General features: G+C 49.6%; 1 protein-coding gene across 1 annotated transcript in view; it reads right to left on the reverse strand.

Moving 5' to 3' along the window:
* Positions 1 to 3,887, reverse strand: part of GNA12 (G protein subunit alpha 12) — a 36,615-nt gene extending 32,728 nt beyond the window's left edge. Inside the window, exon 1 of the mRNA XM_082199849.1 lies at positions 3,518 to 3,887. Within this exon, the coding sequence (XP_082055975.1) occupies positions 3,518 to 3,853 (336 nt within the window). The 5' untranslated portion in view covers positions 3,854 to 3,887. The remainder of the gene's footprint in view (positions 1 to 3,517) is intronic.
* Positions 3,888 to 23,371: the final 19,484 nt, after the last annotated feature.

Consider the following 23,371-nt stretch of genomic DNA (forward strand, 5'->3'; position numbering starts at 1 on the left):
AGCTCACTTTAGCCACACACATGCATTTTCATTCAACTCTAAACAGAGATGGGCAATTTTCATCTATTTCATTTCAACACATACATTAATGGTGACCTGTGGATTTTGATCCATGTCAATGACAAAGCAAAGAATAAGAAAGCAGCCAATATTCCACATTCTGTCACTCTTGGAAACACAGATGCTGGAAGAGGACACTGACTGTCACAACTCCTAAAATATACAACTCCTTCCCCATAGAGGTATACCAAGAATTGTCATTATATAGCCATTTGCAGGAGATACATTTCCTTATCCTGGCTTTCAACATTTAAGTAGTATGAATTTTGTGAGACCATCTACATTGTCTGAGGTACAGTCTTCAGTTTGTTTTAAATTGTTTTATTGAATTTGAATACGTTTTGCTTATTTGGTGGTAAGCTACACTGGAACTGTGTGATAAAGGGTGCGTAAACTCCTTTCCAGGGAGTCTATATACTTGGTGATGGCATAAATTTCTATCATCCCATCCTCCATTTCCAGAAACCTGGAACTGGGCCCTTTTCTCCTCCATGTCAGTCTCGGGAATTTAGGCAGGAAGGTTACACCAAGAGGTAATGGAGAACACCATTACTTCTCACACCTGGACATACCACAAAGGGAAATCATGTAATCTGCACCTCCCACATAATTCCATTTGAACAACAGACAATCAAAACATTGAAACACAGCCATAATCCAGGAGGTGTGGGACAGGGCTATTCAGGATGCATAGGAGAAAGAGGGAAGAAATGAGAACAGGAACACTGAGAGAAGTTGGCTTCCAAATATTGGTCTTACAGGACTATTCCAAGAATGGTTTGCACAACACACTAAGCTAAACTGTGGCTCACTGGGACCGCACAAATACATGGCCTTCCAGAGACCTTGCAGTTTCTTTGCTCCTTTCCCAGTCCTTTTTTGTTCCTACTCTGAACTAAGTAATGGTTTGGTTTACCATGTTATCCAAACCGGGACTTATGGTTATGCTCTCTTTCTCACTAACCATGATCTGCAGCCAACAATAAACCATGGCTAGCAATGAGAGAGCTTAACCATAAGTCCCGATTTGGATGACATGCTTAGCTCTGTGAGGTACAGAAGTAAAGCAGCTGTGAGCTTCTCTCTGGGAGTCCATATGTTTATGCAGTCCTGGTAAGACATGGTTTGGCTTATCCTTTTGTGTCAACCAACCCAATGGATACAAAGTTGTATGAAACATTGCAGGGGATGGACTAGATTACTCTTTGGGTCCCTTCTTCTTTTTTTTTTTTAAATATTTTTATTGCTTTTTTCCAGATAAAGATATACATTCAGTTTACAAAGAAACATCAACAACAGAAGAAAAGAAAAAAAGAAAAGAAAAAGAAAACTCTTTGGGTCCCTTCTAACTCTACAATTCTATGATTCCAAGTACAGTGGTACCAAGAATACTGTTCCAAGAATCATTCAAATAAATTATAGAAAACAGACTACTTAGGAAAAGCAATATAATATCACCTAGCATAACACTGACAGCCCATCTCTTTGTACCCACACTGGTATCACCTCCACCTTACACAACTCCACCCGTTGCCTAGCTCTCCTACCTTACAGGATCATTGTAAAGTTGAACTGGATGTATATGAAGCATATACATTGACGTGTGAGGGAAAGTAGCATACAGTGGTACATCGGGTTAAGTACTTAATTCTTTCTGGAGGTCCGTTCTTAACCTGAATCTGTTCTTAACCTGAAGTACCACTTTAGCTAATGGGGCCTCCTGCTGCCGCCGCGCCACCGGAACACGATTTCTGTTCTTATCCTGAAGCAAAGTTCTTAACCTGAAGCACTATTTCTGAGTTAGTGGAGTCTGTAACCTGAAGCGTATGTAACCCAAGGTACCACAGTAATAATCATTTTATTATTATGGCACAGCTTTCTAGTTATTAATCAAACCATTCAAAGCAACACACAATTCCACCACCAGTTGCCTGTTTCTCATCTCCTACCTTACAAAACACACTACTTTCCCTCAGAATCAATGCACACTAAACAGAACGCATAACAGCCTCACCACACTTATTCCACCCATCGTCTGGCTCGTATGAGAAGTGCTGGCACTGTTTTCCCCAGTCATCTGTTTCAGTATGCCTTACACTCCCATTTTATTTCAACCTACTTATTCAGGGCATTCTGTACACCACTCAAAACAGCATTCCTAAGTCAATGCAAACCATTGGACCTCCAGATGTTGCTGGACTCCAACTCTTATCATCCATACCTACTGGCCATGCTGGCATTAGAAAAGCCTTGCTGAAAATTGAATCATCATCAGGCCAAGGGCCCAGCTAGTCCATCATCCTCTTCTCCCAGTGGCCAACCATAGATGCCCCAATGGTAAACATGCAAGCAGACCCTGAACACAAGAGCCCACTCCCCTCCTGTGTTTTCCAGAAACTGGTATTCATAAGCTCTGCTCCCTCAAGGACTGTGCAGCCAAAGCATAGCCATCACGACCAGGAGCCACTGACAGCCCTTTCCTCCTCCACGGATTTGTCTAACCCACTTTCAAAGCCAGGCAAATTGGTGGCCATCTCTGGCTGCAGTGGGAGTGAGTTCTGTAGGCTGACTGTGTCGCATGAAGAGTTTGACCCGACTCTCAACCAGGACGTGGGAGGCCAGGGTTCAAATCCTGACTCGGCTGTGAAGCACGCTGGGTGATCTCGGCCCTGTCACTGTCTTCCTGGTCAACCTAAACCAAGGGTCTGCAACCCGCGGCTCCGGAGCCGCATGTGGCTCTTTTACACCTTTGCCGCGGCTCCTGGGAGGAGGTGCATTGTGCGCCCCGACACTCCCCACTGTGGCGGGCGCTGTACTGGCTGTGACGTCGCATGGGGGCAGTGCGTGTGTTAGTTGCACACCGTCCCGACGTCACCTTCCCGCCCGCCCGCTACATTGTAAGGGGCATGTACGCTGGTCACTGCATTGAAAGGGGGCATGTACGCTGGTCACTGCTTTGAAGGGGAGTGAAGAACACACACACAAAAAAAGGTAACTTGTTAATTTAACGTTTATTTCTATGAGGAGGAGTAATTCTGAGGGGTCAAACAAAGAAATAATAAAAAAGTGACAAAAAAGTTATTTTTATAAGGACGAGTTTTGCAGCTCCCAGTTTTTTTTCCTTCGGAAACGGGTCCAAGTGGCTCTTTTTGTCTTAAAGGTTGCAGACCCCTGACCTAAACCTCCTTCATGGGGTTCATGTGAGGGGACCCTGCACCTCCCATTGAGAGGGAAGCTGGGATACAGAGGGGGCAGGCAAGCCAGCAAGCAAACCAGCCCAGCGGTGTCCAGAGGGACCCCCCCCAACCCTCAAGGCTTAAGACACGTCATGAAAGGAAAAACGGGGCGAGGAGGGATGAGGAAAAGCAAAGCCACTCCCTCCTAAGCATATGCCATTTATTGAAGCTTACCCCCCCCCCCCCGTTTTTAAATCTTTCTCCTCCTTCCCCCGGCTCACCTTGAGGGCGTTCTCGTAGATGGTGGCCCTGAACTCCAGCAGCGCCTTCTGGTCGAACTCGCGGCCGTGGATGATGCGCATCTGCTTGAGGAAGGTGGACTTGCCGCTCTCGCCGGCGCCCAGCAGCAGGATCTTGACCAGGCGCCGCACCGAGCGCCGCTCGCGGGCCAGCATCGCGTCGATCTCGCGGCTGCGGCGCCGGGCCTCGCGCTCCGCCTCCCGCCCGCCTTCCTTCCCCGCTTCGCCCGGCGGCGGCGGCGGAGGCCTCTCGCCCCGGCCCGACGCCGCGTCGGCCGACAGGAGGCAGCGGCTCAGGGTCCGCACCACCCCGGACATGGCAGCAGGCCGCGGAGAGAGGAGGACGACGACGACAGAGGAGGAGCCGCTCTCGGGCCTCGGCGGAGCTAGGAGACCACCGGCCCGCCCATCGCCCCTCCTCACCCGGCGGCGGAGCTGAGGGCGCGGCCCGCCGCGGTTGGCGGAGGGAGGAACCGGCCGCCGCCGCCGCCGCCGCCTCAGCGATTCTCCCTCAGAAAAAGGCTTCTCTTCCCTCCCCCCCCCCCACCCGTCAGAAAAGGGCGGGAAAAGAAGCCCCTCGCGCGCCCCCGCACCCTCAACCGTCACTTTCCGGCCGTTGGTGTTCCCTCAGGAAGGAGGAGGCGCGGGGGGGGGGCAAACAGCGGGGCGACTCGCTCTGCCTTCGCTCCCACCGCCCGACTCGCCGCCGCCGACTCTCGCCCGCCCCGCCCACTTTCTTCCGCACGCCCACCAGGCGGAGGGGCGGGGCGAGGCAGCGGCGGGGGGGCGGGCGGACGCCCTCTCTCAGCTCAATGGGAGAGAAGCATCTCTCCGAAAGTAGTCTCTCATTGGGAGAGACCTATGTCGCTCCAAGCCGGTGGGTGGTTTTTCTTTTTTTTACCCCTGTCGAGCTCGCTCGCTCTAGATTGCGGGGCGGGGACTTTGTAAAGAAAAACCCCGAGAGATTTATGTGGGGGGGGGAAAAGAGGCGGGGTTAGACGCCCCCGCCGACCAATAAGAGCCGTGGGGAGGGAAGGGAGGGGGAAGGGGATTAGTCCAGGAGGGGTTAAAAAAAAAAAAGAGGAGACAGGAGGAGGAGCTCCGCCCCTTCAAGGGAGAGGTAGTGGGAGGAGTTTTCCCATGCTGAGAATGGCAGGGAGGCTGACGGCTTCGCTCATTGGATGGGGCGTTGGAGTGACGTCAGCCGGGAAAATCATGAATGGGAAAAGAGGAAGAGGGCGGTGCTCGTAGAGAGATGCGTTCGAGGGGGCGGGGATAGCAACCCCGTGCTAAGAGACAGGAAATGCAGAGCAAGAGCAGCCCCTAGAGATGTCTGTCCGGCGTCTTCTGGAATACAGGGCATGAAGTTGTAATGATCTGTATGTTTTTATGATGTGAACTACCTTGAGATCTATGGATAAAGGGCGACATGCAGTTTTAATAAATAATAATAAAAATCACACACACATTCTACCAATGTTTCCTTGCTTTTTAATCCTAGAATTGCAGAGACATACCAAGGGTCATCTAGTCCAACCCCCTGGAATGACTACTAAAGCATTCCTGACAGGTGGTGATGACTGCTACGCCCCCCCCACCCCCAAATGTTTTATTATATCTGTTTCTGTTTTAGCTGTAAGATGCCTTGAGTCCCTTTCAGGGAAAAAGACAGGTTATAAATGAACACAGCAATGATATAGGAAGCCTCCAAATCTACAGGGCCGCCTTCAACACCTGCTGCCCTTCCAGATGTTTTGGGCTACAACTCGCAGTGTTTCCCAACCTTGGGCCTCCAGCTGTTTTTGGACTAGAACTCCCATCATCCCTAGCTAGCAAGACCAGTGGTCAGGGATGATGGGAATTGTAGTTCAAAAACAGCTGGAGGCCCAAGGTTGGGAAACACTGAACTAGAGTTCCTGTGAGCTGTAGTCCAAGAGCGCCAGTGTGGTGTAATGGTTAGAGTGCTGGGCTATGAGCTGGAAGGCCTGGGTTCAAATCTCCACTTGGTTAAAGGATAAATCGGAGGGCTCCCTTGGACAAGAAAGAAGGACACCAGCCAGGAATACCAGAGCAAAACAGCAGCCAGTAGGCTTGGTGTTTATTGAAGACTGTCACGACAGGACTCCCACCTGCCACAAGGTGGAACAAGATGGAAACCCTGTACAAAAGAGAACCCAAAATTTCATTAGCTGCTAATCCCCATGTTACACCCCCCCAAACTACATCCCTTATACATCATGGTTACATCATGAAAGGGGAGGTCTGGTGGCAGTAATCTGAGCATCCTGGACCCTGCCACATTCCTTCCCTTGCCCTCCACCAAACACCCATCAAGTGGAACAAAAGAGATATATTCAGTTCCCTGTTTCCCAGCCAAGTTAATCACACCCTTTTGTCTTCATCTTGGTTTGGCATAGAAATTCGACAAACAATAAATATGTTCTAAACCATGTTAGTGGTTATGAATATGGGGCTAAGGAACATATTCACCCGATTACTAATCCAGAATAATGGAGTGTGATATTTTGATGCCTGCTTGAAGAGCAGGCAGTGTTTTGCCAACCACAGTGTGTTGCTTTCTATGTAAGTCCCCCCCCCCCCCCCGAACAGGGAATCTCCATGCAGGAAGAGAAATGTGCTCCACAAATGGCACGCAGAAACCTCTCTGTCTCTTTAACACACAATAAACTCTTTCAATGCAGTCTCCCTTTGTGGTCATGTACAATGCATGCTGCCTCCTCCAGTATCTCTAGAAATCTACCATCTCATCTGTCAGGTGCCACAATTTCTGTAGGAAAAAAAAGATGAAGACTTCTGGAAACAAAATACACCCTTATATCCAGGAGCAAAGAGCACTCCAAAGCAGCCTTTTATATATGGGAAAGTTCTTTCACACTAGTGCTAGTGTAATGAAAGATCTCTGTACAGAGCACCTGGTAAACCTGTATAATGAGGAAATATACTGAAGATGTCTGCCATCACTGTTCAAAAATGAGCAGCCCAAATGACGAGAGAATTCAAGGGGGGGGGGAGAAGAGACCAAGTGGGGCACAAGATGTTGTTGTTGTTTAGTTGTTTAGTCGTGTCCGACTCTTTGTGACCCCATGGACCAGAGCATGCCAAGCACTCCTGTCTTCCACTGTCTCTTGCAGTTTGGTCAGACTCATGTTTGTAGCTTCGAGAACACAGTCCAACCATCTCATCCTCTGTCGTCCCCTTCTCCTTGTGCCCTCCATCTTTCCCAGCATCAGGGTCTTTTCCAAGGAGTCTTCTCTTCTCATGAGGTGGCCAAAGTATTGGAGCCTCAGCTTCAGGATCTGTCCTTCCAGTGAGCGCTCAGGGCTGATTTCCTTCAGAATGGATGCATTTGATCTTCTTGCAGTCCATGGGAGTCTCAAGAGTCTCCTCCAGCACCAGAATTCAAAAGCATCCATTCTTCGGCAATCAGCCTTCTTTATGGTCCAGCTCTCACTTCCATACATCACTACTGGGAAAACCATAGCTTTTACTATACGGACCTTTGTTGGCAAGGTGATGTCTCTGCTTTTTAAGAGGCTGTCTAGGTTTATCATTGCTTTTCTCCCAAGAAGCAGGCGTCTTTTAATTTCGTGGCTGCTGTCACCATCTGCAGTGATCATGGAGCCCAAGAAAGTAAAATCTCTCACTGCCTCCATTTCTTCCCCTTCTAAGATAGGTAGAAATAAACACAAGAAATACCAGTAAGCAGAGGGACATATTTCATCCTTTTGTGATTCCAGAACTGAAGCTCACCCAGTGAAACTTACTAACAGTAGATTTGGGCAGACAAACAAAAGCTATTATTCACATGGCGTGTGATTCATCTGTGGAACCCATTGCCACGAGACACAGAGATGGCCACTCTGCATCTTGTGGCAATGGATTCCATAGGCAGATTACACATTGTGTGATGCTACACTTTGTTTTAGCCAAGGGAAGAGAGAGAGAGATAGATAGAGATAGAGAGAGAGAGAGAGAGATGAGAGGGTTGTTGGAGCTGTAGGGGGTTAAAGGAATACCCAGAAAAACTGGGGGCTGTGTCTTACAATACAGTGAATCCTTCTATTTTTCTCTTATAATTATTCCATTCCTTCACCCCTCTTTTTGGTAGATGAAGGTGTCTCCAGCCCTCGTGTCTCCAGCCATCTTCGAGCTGAATGAATTTTTATGCAAAAGTAACGAGATGCTGAAATCTCTGAAAATAGATGGATTTTGTTATCGTCTAAGCCCCCAAGGAAAATTATCTCCTCCAAAAATAGAGAGGTGGCATTAAATTTCAAATATAGATTATACACCTGCCAAATTGTATTGTTTAAATGCCAGATGGAGCGGATGTAAGAGAAGAGGAAGATATCATCATATGTGGTGGCAATGCCCAGCAGCACACAATTTCTAGGCAAATCTCTTTCAGTCAGTACCAGGAGACTCTTTCAGGTGGTTCGTAGTCTGGTGAGGACTCCAAAATCTCCTGTAATGACTTTACAAAGTTCTTTGCAGATAAAATAGCTCAGCTTTGGAAGAAGGTAGACTCCAGTGTGGGGGCAGGGCAAACCGACTACCTGTCTTCTTGATCCTTGCCCATCCTGGCTCATAATAGCGATCCAGGTAGGGCTTGGGCAAAGGGCTTTGTGGGGTGGTGAATGCTTCCCTCTGTGAGGGAGCCTTCTCAGACTCCCTTAAAGAAGTGATTATTAAACCGCTTCTTAAAATAACATCTTTGGACCTGACCATTATGGCCAATTATCACCCAGTCTCAAATCTTCCATTCTTGGGCAAAGTAATTGAGCGGGTGGTCGCTGAACAACTCCAGGCATGCCTGGAAGATGCGGACCATTTGGATCCACCCTTCCTGCTTGGTAAGATGCCTGTTGCAACAACATGCCATATATATATATATTCTGTTCCAGTAACAAGAAGCCGAAAGCACCAGCCTGAAGATGACGAGTGAGACCTCGTCGAAACGTCGCACAGACACCCCGACTCTTACACGGGAAGACACCCGAAGACACCAAAACCTGCATTCCTGTACCCGTGAAAATCTACGAAAGCATATATATATATATATATATATATATATATATCCTGTATGAAGAATGTGAGCCCAATATATATTTGCTACCTAAAGAGTAGGCAGCTCAAATTCTGCCTCCCTTCTTTGCTAGGGACAACTCATTTTTTAAAAAAAATTCAAACATCCTGCATTCATGTCTCTTCACACACAAAAGGGCATGGCATGACCAGTCCTATATATGAAACGGTAATGTTTCTGTAGGCTTCATCAATAACATGGGTAGGCAAACTAAGGCCCAGGGGCCGGATCCGGCCCAATCGCCTTTTAAATCCGGCCAGTGGACGGTCCGGGAATCAGCGTGTTTTTACATGAGTAGAATGTGTCCTTTTATTTAAAATGCAACTCTGGGTTATTTGTGGGGCCTGCCTGGTGTTTTTACACGAGTAGAATGTGTGCTTTTATTTAAAATGCACCTCTGGGTTATTTGTGGGGCATAGAAATTCATTCAGTCGCCCCCAAATATAGTCCACCCCCCCACAAGGTCTAAGGAACAGTGGACCGGCCCCCTGCTGAAAAAGTTTGCTGTCCCCTGATCAATAACCACCAATTGTTTCTGCAACATGACTTCTTCGGGTGGGTAGTGACAGCCCAAAGCCACTAGGTGACACTGCTCTCCAATTTTTAAAGTACTCATTCCCCTTCTGCAGCCCCTGATCTTTTGTTGCCAATTCTATTACACCTGTTTATTATAGATGAAAACAAACCTCATCAGTGGCTGCTGACCACAATGTCTGGGCTCTGCCTTCATTGTCGGAGGCTGTCTGTGTCTGAAGCATCTGGCTGGCTTCAGAATACTGGATTAGACAGGCCTTTGGCCAGATCTAGCAGAGTTGTTCATATGCTCTTACACTAATGTTACCAGACGTCCCCGTTTCCCGGGGACAGCCCCCTGATTTACAAAATCCTATCCTTCCTACTGAAGTTGAAAAGTGTCACCGGATTCATTGAAAAAAATCTGGTAACCTTATCTTACACCCTCCTCTGACCCAGCAGTTGGGCTGCTGACTGGGCTCATGACCTTGGCACCACTGGGTGAGCCAAGGTGGGAGTATTTGCCATTTCAACATCCCTGCACCTGTCCTTACTTCCAAGTAAACATACATAGGATCATGCTATATGTATAGCGGCCATTAGGCATGAGAGACCTGGTTTCCAAATCTATTAATAAATGAAATTGAGCCCAAATTAAATGCTTCTCAAATTATCATCACAAAAATGCAAAATAAAAACACAAAATACATAATAAAAACAAGAACAAACCAAATCAATAAACCCCACCTCTTCCACAAACACATCTAAAAGGACATAGACTGCTAATCAGTCCAAGGTCTAGTTGAAAAGGAATGTTTTCATCTGGCACCTGAAGAAGAAGAAGAAGAAGAAGAAGAAGAAGAAGAAGAAGAAGAAGAAGAAGAATTGTTATTTATACCCCGCCCTCCCCAGCCAAGGCCGGGCTCAGGGCGGCTAACAAGCAATAATGAAAACAAGTTGAATGAAACAAGATTAAATACAACAATTAAAATATTGAAACATTAAAATATTAAAATGCAGCCTCAGCACAGGAGAAGAAAGGAAAAAGGAAAAAGAAAGAGGGGGAGGGAACTAAATTGGCTCCAAGCCAAAGGCCAGGCAGAACAACTCTGTCTTACAGGCCCTGCGGAAAGAAATCAGATCCTTCAGGGCCCTGGTCTCATGAGGCAGAGCGTTCCATCAGGCCGGAGCCAGTGTTGAAAAGGCCCTGGCTCTGGTTGAAGCTAATCTAACTTCCTTAGGGCCCGGGACCTCTAGGGTGTTGCTATTTATGGACCTTGAGGCTCTCCATGGGGCATACCGGGAGAGGCGGTCCCGTAGGTATGCGGGTCCTAGGCCATGAAGGGCTTTAAAGGTCAAAACCAGTACCTTGAACCTGACCCTGTACTCCACTGGGAGCCAGTGTAGCTGGAAAAGCACTGGTTGAATATGCTCCCATGGCAGAGACCCCGTAAGGAGCCTAGCTGCAGCATTCTGCACCCGCTGGAGTTTCTGGGACAGCTTCAAGGGCAGCCCCGCGTAGAGCGAATTACAGTAGTCAAGCCAGATGACTACTATAATGAAGATGCCAGACAAACTTCACTTGGGGAGAGCGTTCCACAGATGGGGAGCCCGTTTTCATGTTGCCACCCTCCAGACCTCTTGTGAAGGCGGCACACCATGCATGAGGATTGCTGGGTCTGGTTCACTTCATATGGAGACAGGCAGTCCTTGAGGAATTGCAGTCTTGAGCCATGAAATACTTGATAAGTCCAAACCAGGACTTTGAATCGGGCCTAGAAACTAACTGCATTACAACACCTGGCTGATCCAAACCAGGGTGCTCACGAGGACTGTACTTTAAAGATCACCCCATTTCCTTCTACATGGCTAGAGCAAAGGGGAACATCTCCAAAGGGGAAAGAAAGACGGAAGAAAAGAAAACCCTTTGCACTTTTGCACATGCACTGAGCACTGGCAACGTGGTGAGTGGAACAGGTGGGGGCATATGAGAATGCGGGAGCTGTGCTCCAACAGTCCAGGGGTTTCCTCTGTCACAGGAAGGTGGCTGGCTGGCTAAGGGTGAAGTGTAGGTTGGTTCCCACAAGGCAGGACACAGTGATAACAGCAAGAACCTTTATTAAACAAACAAAACTGGACAACAGGGGCAAAGCCACTGCTTATATACATTCCTGAAGGCCTGGGCCACTCCCACTCCCAACGGGATTGGCTGTCTAAACTTCCAAGCTGCAAATCGTAAGTCAGAGTTTAAGGGCCAATGGCAGAGGCCCAAATCCTGAAATGTTCTGTGATTGGATATCATGTATTGAATCGGAATACAGGGGATCAGAATCCTTAGTCCAGACTCAAGCTCAGGCAAACACAGACCATGGAATACAAAACAAAGGGGAAGCCTCCTTTTGCTGTAGTATTTCTCCTCCGTATTCTCTTGGCCCCATGGAATGAAATCTAACCTCAGTTTTTTCTTATTGCTGTTGTTGATGAGACAGGAAGTATTATGTACTGAAGTTCTCACCCTGGGCCAGCAGGGGGATACTGTAGATAGTTTTCACTCAGGTCCACATATGCAAATAAGGAATTGAAAGTGATGTTCAGGGATTGGATAGTTACAGAAAGTTGTTACTGTTGCTTTGTAGTTGAGCTCTATATAAGCAGGTTGGCTGAACCCTTCAGCTCAGTTCTGTTCTGGCCTGTGAATAAAGAAGAGCTGTTTGAAGAATTGCTGTGTCGTCTGATATGTTCACCCACAACTTAACAGGAAGTGAGGCATGTTTTTGCTCTGAGTGGCTGAGAGGATAGGGGTGCAAGCAGCTCTTTGATGCAGGGAAAGGGGACCTGAGAAGCCTTGCTGACCTCTCCCTTCCCTTCATCCCAAAGGAATACCCATGAAATGGTTTTATCTGGATTCTGCTCGTTTTTGGGTTCAGCGCTCTGGTGCAAGGCAGCTGACTCATGCCAAAGTGCCGGACCCAAAGATGGGATGTTCCCGGATCCAATCAGAAGCTTTTAACGGCTTCTACGATTCCTGGATGTCTTGCTTAAATCAGGAACCTTAAGCAATATGTAGTAATTGGCAGGCAGTGCAGTCAGGCCAGGATCGGTGTAGGCTCAGAACATCCTATTAATTTCTCTGGCAGAGACAGTTAAGCATATGTTTGACTTTCCCAGTGGCATCAATGGGACTTAAAAATGCTTAGCTCTGGCCAGCTCCTGCATAATATAATTAAAAGCACATGACAAGATACCCATGCTTATATTCTGGTTGCAATAAGTACTTTGAAGATCTCATTTAGCCCCACTGACGAAGTGAGTGGCTGCCCTGCGCTGTGCATAACATTATGCCAGAGTTGAAACATTGCAACCCCTCTGCTCCAGCGTAATTTCCCATCATGCACCCTGCTAACATTGGTTCATATGCGCTGCATATTATGCAAACGCCTGCTAGGCTTCCGGGGTCAACGTCAGTCTCTTTCCATTATTAATTTAGGTCAGGTGTGCCACATTTAATTTTCATTTTCCTCACATAGTCTTCTTCCTGCCCCCCAAGGGGGATGAAATATAAATACTAAAATATGTGTGTCATGGCTCCTTTGTCAATTAATCTTCACCCATTCCATAATTCTTAGAGGAACGACTGTTCGCCTTCATTAGCATTCCGAGCCAGGGCTGCCAAACAAGTTAGTTTACTTTCGGAACACGGCGCCTCCAACTACTCTTCAAATTATTAATTCTTGAAAGATGCTGAATATTTTTTTGAACCTGATGTATGGCTCTCCCATCGATGTTCTGCAACAAGGCCCTTGCCGGGTTACACACAGGAAATGAGTAAGGAGCTGGGCTTGGTGATTTGCATAGCCTAGGTTGAGGCCCTGGAGAACCTCGACAGGTGTGGAGATGGGAGCAGGTGTAAGCGATGGCTGGATGCGGTGCACTTCAGTGGCTCTGCACCTTTGAACATGGCGGGGTCCACAAGGATGGGAAACAGATGGACTTCATAGTTTAGAGAAAAGGCTAGCGAGAGGCGACCTTAGGGAAGTTTGTCAAATTATGCAGGGCATGGAGAAAGAAAAGTTTCCCCCCTCCCTTCTTGTAACACCCAGAGAAGCTGAATATTGGAAGATGCAAGGCAGGGGAAAGGAAGTACCGTATTTTTTGCTCCATAAGACGCACCTGACCATAAGGTGCACCTAGTTTTTAGAGGAGGAAAACAAGAAAAAATATTCTGAATGAAACAGTGGATGTATGATTTTTTGGGTGCAGGCTGTAGCCATGGACATGCTATGTGACCTGATGGTGAATTTGGGGTGACCCAATGTAAAAATCCTGAGGCTCCATGGGCTTCCACCTCCCCCCCCCCGCTCCCAGGTAGCTTCTGCTAGCATCCCTTATCTCTCTCCCAATCCCACTGATCAGCTGCTTCCTTTCAACACTCCCTTCCCTCTTGTTTGGCTTAGTGTCTTTTCCTTAGCTGGAGCAGTTTTTTGCTCCTCCTTTTCTTCTATTTTCTTTCCTCATTGATTTTGTCTTCCTGTTTCCCCCTTTGTAAGTTTGTTGTCTTTACCTCCCCCCTCCCAGGCAGCCTCCTTTATTGCTAGCATCCCTTATCTCCCTCCCCGATCACTTGCCGATTAGCGGCTTTGTTTCCACACCCACTTCCCTCTTTCTTTCTTTTTTTTAAAAAAGCATTATCTGCTTTTAGCCCCTGGGCAATTCAGCTCCAGGGACCATGCATTCGCTCCATAAGACACACAGACATTTCCCCTCACTTTTTAGGAAGAAAAAAGTGCGTCTTATGGAGTGAAAAATACGGTACTTCGTCCAGCTTCAATGGCTTCTGGCCATGGTGGCTTTGCTCTGCCTCCACGGCAGAAATGGCAGTTGCTTGAAGCTACAGGAGAAGAGAGTTGCTCTCATCCCGCTGGCGGGTTTCCTGCAGGAATCTGGTGGGCCACCAGGGCCAGATTTAGGTTTGATGCGGCCCTCAGCTGCTGAAGGTAATGGGGCCCTTTATATGTCCAGCTGTCCTTTGTCAACAACAAATGGTTGCTGTTTTTTTGTGTTGAATATATGCTGTATGGTAATTTCTGGACCTAATAGGTATCCAAAGCCATTTGCACATAACAAAATATGTATTTTATCAAAGTAATTGTTGGACTGAAGCACAACCAGTCCATGCAGAATATAGACACCCTATATATGGTAAAGGTAAAGGGACCCCTGACCATTAGGTCCAGTCGTGGCCAACTCTGGGGTTGCGGCGCTCATCTCGCTTTATTGGCCGAGGGAGCCGACGTACAGCTTCTGGGTCATGTGGCCAGCATGACTAAGCCGCTTCTGTCGAACCAGAGCAGCACACGGAAACGCCGTTTACCTTCCCACCGGAGTGGTACCTATTTATCTACTTGCACTTTGACGTGCTTTCAAACTGCTTGGTTGGCAGGAGCAGGGACCGAGCAATGGGAGCTCACCCCGTCACGGGGATTCGAACCGCCAACCTTCTGATTGGCAAGCCCTAGGCTCTGTGGTTTAACCCACAGCGCCACCCAGGTCCCATCCTATATATAGAAAGGAGCAAATCAGTGATATTTTAGGGAGCAGACTAGCAGGCGGGGCCCATTACTTACATCATAGGAGCCGACACAACACAAAACACTGTTGCTGTATGTAGGTTTTATATTATTTGTTTTTTATCTTATATTTTGGAAATGTGCATCCAGTTTTTTCCCTTTAATTTTTTTATGGGCCCCCAAGAGAGTGGGGCCCTAAGCTATAGCTTGTTTAGCTGATACGTAAATCCGGCGCTGTGGGCCACTGTGAGAACAGCATGCTGGACTAGATGTGCTGTGGTCCTGATCCAGCTGCAGGCTCCTCTTATGCTCTTACTCTATGAACGTTTCCAAGGAGCCTTCCCCAGCCTGGTCCCCTCCACAAGTTTGGGGCTACAACTCCCACTAAGTTGGCTTGGACTAATTGGCGTTGCAGTTGGAGGTTGTCCAGGTAGGCAAAGCATGGTTTTAAAGCATGGGTGGGCAAGTGCGGTGCCCAAATCCAGCCCTAAAATGATTTCACCGGGCTCTGGGTTACCCATGCTGTTCAAAGCACATCCCCCTCCAACATGCTGAGTACCAAAACCAGGAGGTGCGTCTTCCCAGCCGTACTCCTGTATGGAACCCAAAAGATGCGCTTTTTCTCGGGGCCATGCTGTTGCGGTGCTGAGAAATGTGTGTTTTGGGGCACCGTGCAAGATTGTGGGTCCCCGAAGGTGATTTTTTTCAGGTTGAGATAGCGCATAATTGCGCAAGACCACAACATGCAAAACGGCTGCCATGCTCTCGCAGGGAGAAACAGGATGTCCTGGTTTTTCTGTGACACTTGTCTGTATAATACAGGAGTCAGCAAACTTTTTCAGCAGGGGGCCGGTCGACTGTCCCTCAGACCCTGTGGGGGGCCGGACTATATTTCTTTGGGGGAAATGAACGAATTCCTATGCCCCACAAATAACCCAGAGATGCATTTTAAATAAAAGCACACCTTCTAATGTAAAAACACGCTGATTCCTGGACTGTCTGCGGGCCGGATTGGGAAGGCGATTGGGCTGGATCCGGCCCCTGGGACTTAGTTTGCCTACCCATGGTGTAATATGTGGGTGCAGGGATGTAGGAAGGTGGGCGGGCTGCCCCGGATGTCATCCCTGAGGGCAGGTGACAAAATACCCCAAGGCGGATCACCGCCTTGCGTCCCTGGGCGCCAATCACCGCCCTTGATGCCTATCGCTGCGCCCATCGTCCCCCTGGACACCGATCGCGCCACCCCCTGGGTGCCTGGCTGGGTGCCCGAGCGGCTAGCTCCACCGCTGTGTGGAAGCATGCAATGCTGCTGTGATGCCTGGACATGTGTGTTCCCTGAGACTTAGGCTCTTCCTTCTAGCCATCACCTCTTGTGGCAAGGTGGGGTGGCCAAAAGGCATGGCATTTCTGGCCCTTGGGCCCAGTATAATAATAATAATAATAATAATAATAATAATAATAATAATAATAATAATAATAAAAAATTATTATCTATACCCCACACATCTGGCTGGGCTTCCCCAGCCACTCTGGGCAGCTTCCAAAAAAATATAAAAATACTGTAATACATCAAACATTAAAAGCTTCCCTAAACAGGGCTGCCCTCAGATATCTTCTAAAAGTCTGGTAGTTGTTGTTCTCTTTGACATCTGGTGGGAGGGCGTTCCACAGGGAGGACACCACTACTGAGAAGGCCCTCTGCCTGGTTCCCTGTAACTTGGCTTCTCGCAATGAGGGAACCACCAGAAGGCCCTCGACGCAGGACCTCAGCGTCTGGGCAGAACGATGGAGGTTGAGACACTCCTTCAGCTATACTGGACCGAGGCCGTTTAGGGCTTTAAAGGTCAGCACCAACATGTTGAATTGTGCTCGGAAATGTACTGGGAGCCAATGTAGGTCTTTCAAGACTGGTGTTATGTGGTCTCGGCAGCCGCTCCCAGTCACCAGTCTAGCTGCTGCATTCTGGATTAGTTGTAGTTTCCGGGTCACCTTCATAGGTAGCCACACACAGAACGCATTGCAGTAGTCCAAGCGGGAGATAACTAGAGCATGCAACACTCTGGCGAGACAGTCTGTGAGCAGGGAGGGTCTCATCCTGCGTACCAGATGGAGCTGGTAGGCAGCTGCCCTGGACACAGAATTGACCTGCGCCTCCATGGGCAGCTGTGAGTCCAGAATGACTCCCAGGCTGCGCACCTGGTCCTTCAGGGGCACAGTTACCCCATTCAGGACCAGGGAGTCCTCCACACCAGCCCACCCCCCGTCCCCCCAAAACAGTGTCTATAGAGAAGAGAGAAGCCCCTGCTCTGGAAGAGAGGGCCAATGGCTTCAAGTGACAAAGAAGGCGATTCCGAATAAACTTCAGGAAGAACTTTCTGACAGCGAGAGCTGGAATAGTGGAATTGCAGGGGGTTGAACTTGGTGGTCCTTTGCGGTACCTTGCAACTCTATGATTCTATGAATATAGAAGCTGGCCTTCCCGTCACGTTTGAAAGCATGAGAGTTAAAAGCAAGCCAGAGGAACCAGCAGAGTTTTTGCCAGGAACTGAAGCTACCAGCTAAAGCGAACATCTGTTTCCCCTTCAAATGCAGAGCCGCAACAGCGAGCCACGCACGAGTTTTATGAAACCCTGTTAATTTCCTGCTGGCCTGGGGATCTCTCTGTCAGTCTCTGTTTCTGTCTAATCAGATGAAAAGTATTTTCGCAAAATGCCGCAGGAGGGGGGAGGCGCTCAGGGTTTGGCAAACAGTGGGGTGGTAGTTTCATTTTCAATAACAATTGTTATTCTTATTTTTAACGGCCAGTCTAGTTATGAAGCAGTGTCAAGCAGCGCAGCCCTAGGCCTGTCTACTCAAACGTAAGCCCAATTGAGTGCGGTGGGCCTTACTCCCAGGTAAGTGCGTATAGGATTGTGGCCTAAAGTGCTTTGTATTTCCTTAGTATCTTCATAAATACAAAATTAGCTGTGCTGTATTTTAACAGCTAAGGCCTGGGACTGTGTGATGCACCCTTGGACAACCTGGTACCATCCAGACGTTTTTGACTACAACTCCCATCAGCCCCTTCAGCGAGCGGAGTATGCAGTTCTACAAAGGCTGCCGTGCTCTTGACTAGTATGGGACAGCCAGCTACAGGGAACCAGGCAAAGGGCCTTCACGGTAGTGGCCCCCACCACTTGACACAGAGATAAGGATTCCGCACACCACCAGGAGAACCCTTCGTTTATTCATTCACATGTCTTCTGAGAGCACTGGTTAATACACTTCATGTATTCAGTGGTCTGTGTTTGCCTGAGCTTGAGTCTGGACTAAGGATTCTGAGCCCATGTGTTCTGATTCAGTACAGATTCAATCTGATTCAATCACAGAACATTTCAGGATTTGGGCCTCTGCCATTGCCCCTTAAACTCTGACTTATGATTCGCAGCTTGGAAGTTTAGACCAGTGTTTCCCAACCACTGTTCCGCGGCACACTAGTGTGCCGCGAGATGTTGCCTGGTGTGCCGCGGGAAAAATTAAAAAATTCGAAAGATTTTTTTTTTAAGTCAAATTTTCGATTGGGGCGCCGTCACTAGATGACCCCTGGGGTTCCCTCCCTCCCTCCCGCTCTGCGCAGGCGTTGCATGGAGTGCAGTGCAATGCAATGGCAACGCGGCGCCCTGCATGCATGCATGCAACTTCCACCGGCGCTCCGGATTTGGCAGGTGAGGGGGGTCCCCAGTGGGCGGCAGAGAGAGCCGGGAGGGCGAAGGGGAGCCGGGGGGATCAGCGCTGCTCCCCGAGCCGAGTCCGGGGGGAAACTTCGGCGTCGTTGCGCCGGATGTTGGAAGCGGAGGCTGGCGGGGGCCCCTCACCTGCAAAACCTGGTCGCCTCTCATATATTTCGTGCATTGCATTCATCGCCCGCTTTCTCCTCCAAGGAGCTCCCAGGGGCGCGCGTGGTTCTCCCCGTGTTATCCTCGCAACAACAGCCCTGCGAGGTGGGTCAGGCGAGTGGCCCAAGGAAGCACCCAGGGATTGTCCTGGCCAGGTGGGGTGATTTGAACCCTGCTCTCTGCCCGGTCTTCGTCCTCATTTAGCCCCCACATGTGCATGACTGTGCATGACTGAGGTTTCCCCCCCTCGTCTTGGCTATGGTGTGAGTCTGTGCTGTTAATTAATGGGGTTCTGCCTTCGGAGAAGATGAGCCAGCCCTCAAGGAGGTGATTATGTAATTTGCTAGCAATTCATGTCCCTCCCGGCGTGACGCTGCGCGCTGACATCACGGGGCTGTAATGGTGGTGTGCCTCGAGATTTTTTTCATGAAACAAGTGTGCCTTTGCCCAAAAAAGGTTGGGAAACACTGGTTTAGACAGCCAATCCCGTTGGGAGTGGGAGTGGCCCAGGCCTTCAGGAATGTATATAAGCAGTTGCTTTGCCCCTGTTGTCCAGTTCTGTTTGTTCAATAAAGGTTCTTGCTGTTATCACTGTGTCTTGCCTCGTGGGAACCCATCTACACTTCAATACATCTAAAGGCTCTGTCCCCATGAGCCTATCGCTAGAATCTGGATCTGGACACTTTACTTGCCCTTGAGGACCCTGCTTTTTACCTGTTAAAAAGATAAGCATGTTTCTAGTCCACATGCTTATGGAAAGAAAAGATTTGAAAACCTAAGGCTTGGAAACAGTCGAAGCTGTAGGACAAGGATTGGCTCATAACAGCTCCCACTCCAGCTAGTGACCCCATAGGCAGGGAGGATGTGGGTTTCTGGAGGGCCAGATGTTCTGCACCCCTGTCTTAGCTGCTCTGACTCCCAGAAGCCCCCCTGAGACAGCTCCGGGTGGGAGCTGCAGACGCAGCATCGTGGGAGTGACTGTCCTTCTGTCCTTCCTGCTGGCCCGGCCCACCCATGAGGCAAAGTGAAGCAACTGCCTCAGGCGGCAGAATCCCCAGTAGCAGCAGATCCAGCCTCCGAGGAATGCATCACCCGCTGCTGCTGCTGTTGCCGCCGCCAATCCATGCGCTCCTTTGAGGCCGGATCTGCCACCTCCTCAGCAGAGGCGTAGGAAGGGGTTTGTGGTGGGTGCGGTCCACCCCAGGTGTCATGACTGAGGGGGGTGACAAAATGGCAGGTGAGTGGGCAGCTGTGCTGGTCCCGGGGGGAAGGTTACCGTTGGCGTAGTCAGAGTCCGGTCCTGGGTCACTAGTCCGTCAACAGTTCACAAGGAGCGAGGCGAGGTCCGAAGCAGGAAGCCGGGCAGGGACAGGAACACTGGAAGGGCAAGTCTGGGTCCCGGCAGGAACAGGGACTCAATGACGTTGCTCCCACAACCTGGGACCGGGCTGACTGGCCTTTATCTTCTCTGAGGCCAGGGGCGGCCCCCCAGGAGACCAGCCTCTCCCAGCCTTAAGGCGAGCACTCCTCCTGGGAGAAACCAGTTCCCTCCGCCTCTCTGCCCTGAGCCTCTGCAGTTCAGGAGAGGCTGGGGAGTTACTGGACCCAGGGGGAGACTCACCTTCCTCTGGCAGGGCCCGGAGAGGCGCACCTGTAGGCACTGTGTCCTTAATCACCTCCGGAGCTAGAGTGGAGTCACCTGGTGCCTGCTCCTGAGGATTCGGCACAGGTGCAGGCGCTTCAGATCCAAGGCCCCGCCCCAGCTCAGCCGGCCCTGGAGGCGGGGACTCTTGTGCAGGCTGGGATTCCTCCGGTTCAGCCTCTGAATCGGATTCCCAGGCCATCACAGCAGCACACCTCGTGTCCGATGGCAGCAGCTATTTTGACCCAGCTGCAGAGAGCAGGAGGAGAGTGAGCAGCAGCTTCTCCACCCCTCTCCTATTATTATTACTTTTTATTATTATTGTTATTGTTGTTGTTGTTGTTGTTGTTGTTGTTGTTAATAATAATAATAATAATAATAATAATAATAATAATAATAATAATTTATACCCTGCCCATCTGGCTGGGCTTTCCCAGCCATTCTGGGTGGCTTCCAAGAAAATATTAAAATACAGTAATGCATCAAACATTAAAAGCTTCCCTAAACAGGGCTGCCTTCAGATGTCTTCTAAAAGTCTGGACTGTGGCGTGTGAGAGGGCACCCTCTGTGCCCCGCTCCCTTTGGGAGCCTGCCCTGGGTAGCATGGGCATATGCTTCGTTGTGGCTCCTCAGCAGCTCACCCCCAAAATGCTGCCTGTACTGCAGCCTCTTGGCCAGTAGGAGGCGCTGCTTGTCTCCTCCCGCTCTTTATTTATCTTCCCCTAGTTCCTGAGGTGGATCTTCCTTCACCTTCTTCCCTGGTGAGGGTGGGGGCACCATTTTGTGGCTTGCCTCAGGCGCCAAAACATCTTGGGCTGGCCTCACCTCCTTGAGCGCAATGAAAACGGTGACACCACACAGTGGCAGAAAAAGCTCGGAGGAAAAGGCCTTGGATGGAGCAGAGGTGCGCAAGGCAGCGAGGCAGCAAATGCAGACTGCTGGCTAGAGGTGCTCGTCCCATTTCTGCACCGGCCCATTGGATTTCCCATTATTTAGAGCTTTTATTTATTTCCCCATGCCTCGGCGAGCTCGTTGTTTACTTGTAACATTGTGCTGACAGCTCCCTGATTCCCTAAGGCTTTCTATCTGCTGGCATAAAAGCGGGGGGACAATGCACGCTGTACCTGTGTTACAAAAGGGTTCCTCCTCACCCCCCCACGCCTGTCAAACGGCAGGGATTAGATGCAGAATAATGCAGCCCCTCCACCCAGCGCCTCCCCCCCCCAAAGCTGTAACTCAACCTTTGGACGCTACCGGCACCATAAATTTGGACAGAAAGTGCAGCTCAAGCAGTTTGAGAACAAGAGCCGCTGAGTCTGATTGAATTACGGCGACGGAAGGCAGCTGTGGTCCCCCCGCAACCAGGTTGTTAGGCGCTCTGGCGTAGGGAATGATTACTGGTGATTTTAATGAGATTGACTTTTAATTTATAACTTGGGGAGGGGGGAGGAGGAGAGACCTGAGAAAGATGGTACGTGGCCAGAGCGGTTGGGCAAAGGGAAACGGAGCGAGCTCCAAGCGAAGGTCATCACCAGGCCAGCTTCTGGTGGCCTTTCCCCTCTTCTTGCAAATTTACGGCCTCCGTACCTTTGTCGTTGCAGCAGGTTGCTCCAGTGAGCATTGTATGTCCACAAAAGTCGCAATGGAGGGGCTGGGCAGACCAGGGTGAGGGGTGGGAGCAGTTGGAAGAGTTACCCAGTGAGTTGGGACAGGCAGCTTCAGGATTCAGCTTCGAGATGGAGTGGATAACTGTCACGGTCCGGTTCACAGGCGATCAAAATCCCGGCTGGGGACGTCGGGACCGGGGGCAAGATGGCGGGGTGGGAGCAGGAACGGGAGTCTAGAAGCCAGGAGTCGGGAAGCCAAGAGTCCGAGGGTCAGGATGCAAGGAGTCACGAAGTCAGGGGTCCGAGGATCAGGAAGCAAGAAGCCAAACACAGCAAGGCAGGGAACATGTTGCTGTGGCAAAGAGCCGAAGGGAAATGCTGACCTTATATCCCTTCCCAGCTCTTGCCACCAGGTGCAGTGAGTTACCAATCGGCCTCACCTGTGTGGCCGCGCCTTGCCCCTTCAGAACAAACTTAGGAAGGCCCCAGTCCTGCAAAGTCCTATTGGTCACAGGGCCTGGCTCCTGCATGCACTCCTGACAATAACTCAGGAGGGAGTTACAGATGAGGAGTCCGATCCCCGAAAGATCCCAGCTGCATGTCCTTTGGGTGCTCTGCCCTGCCCCGTCTCACGTCACCCAGATGTTCTGCACCCACTGTTGTGCCCGCCTGGATCCCAATCCTGGCACCCCCTCTATGAATGCCGGAGCCCACCCTGGCCCATCTTCTCAAGAGGAGACGGCCACTCAGTCTGGTTCAGAGCAGCCTCTGCCACTGCCAAGGTCGCAGAAATGCAAACGCAAGCAGTGTCCTCACAGCAAAGGCAGGGTTGCTCTTAGACTGAGGGACAAGCTCTGCAGCTCAGGCTTTCTTTATCCTGTTCCGGCAGCTTGGTCCTTCAGCCTAAATGGTGACCTTGAAGGGCCCAGTTCAGTCCCTCCCACGGTAACAGTGCTGTTGGCAGGGAAGACGCCCACCTGCTTTAAAATAATGGGGGGATGGGGACGTGTTGTTCTTCAGGAACTATGATGGTGGCTCGATTTGCCCCCCCCCTCCAAGGCTCCAGCTGCTTCTTTGTAACCTTAATGCTGGCAGCATTGATGAGAAAAATACGGGATCTGGAGAAATACATGGCGCCGCAAAAGAAACAGAAAGGGTGGGAGAGGGGGAGGGGAGAGGCACTCAAAGGATTCCAGTACTATCACACTCCATCATCCTGGCGTCCAATCAACTCAATTTTATGCACCAAAAATACTGACATATTATGATTAGATCATTGAATGCAGCCTCATATTTTATCACTGAGCTTTCAAGATTGGACGTGAAATAGATATTTACCAGCTAGAGGGAAAGCAGATGGAATGATTAAGGGGGGAGCTCAAGAAGTGTGAAGGGATGTTGCAGGCCGTATCCTCAAGTATCCGACAACGAGGACGTGAGAGAGCTTTGCTATCAGCCGGCCACAACCTCCCAGCCTCCGTTCCTATGGAGAGAGGGGGTTCATTGACACTTGTCTCGCTGCTTT

The sequence above is a fragment of the Podarcis vaucheri genome (assembly GCF_965113315.1).
Source record: "Podarcis vaucheri genome assembly, chromosome: 14".
Classification (NCBI taxonomy): domain Eukaryota; kingdom Metazoa; phylum Chordata; class Lepidosauria; order Squamata; family Lacertidae; genus Podarcis; species Podarcis vaucheri.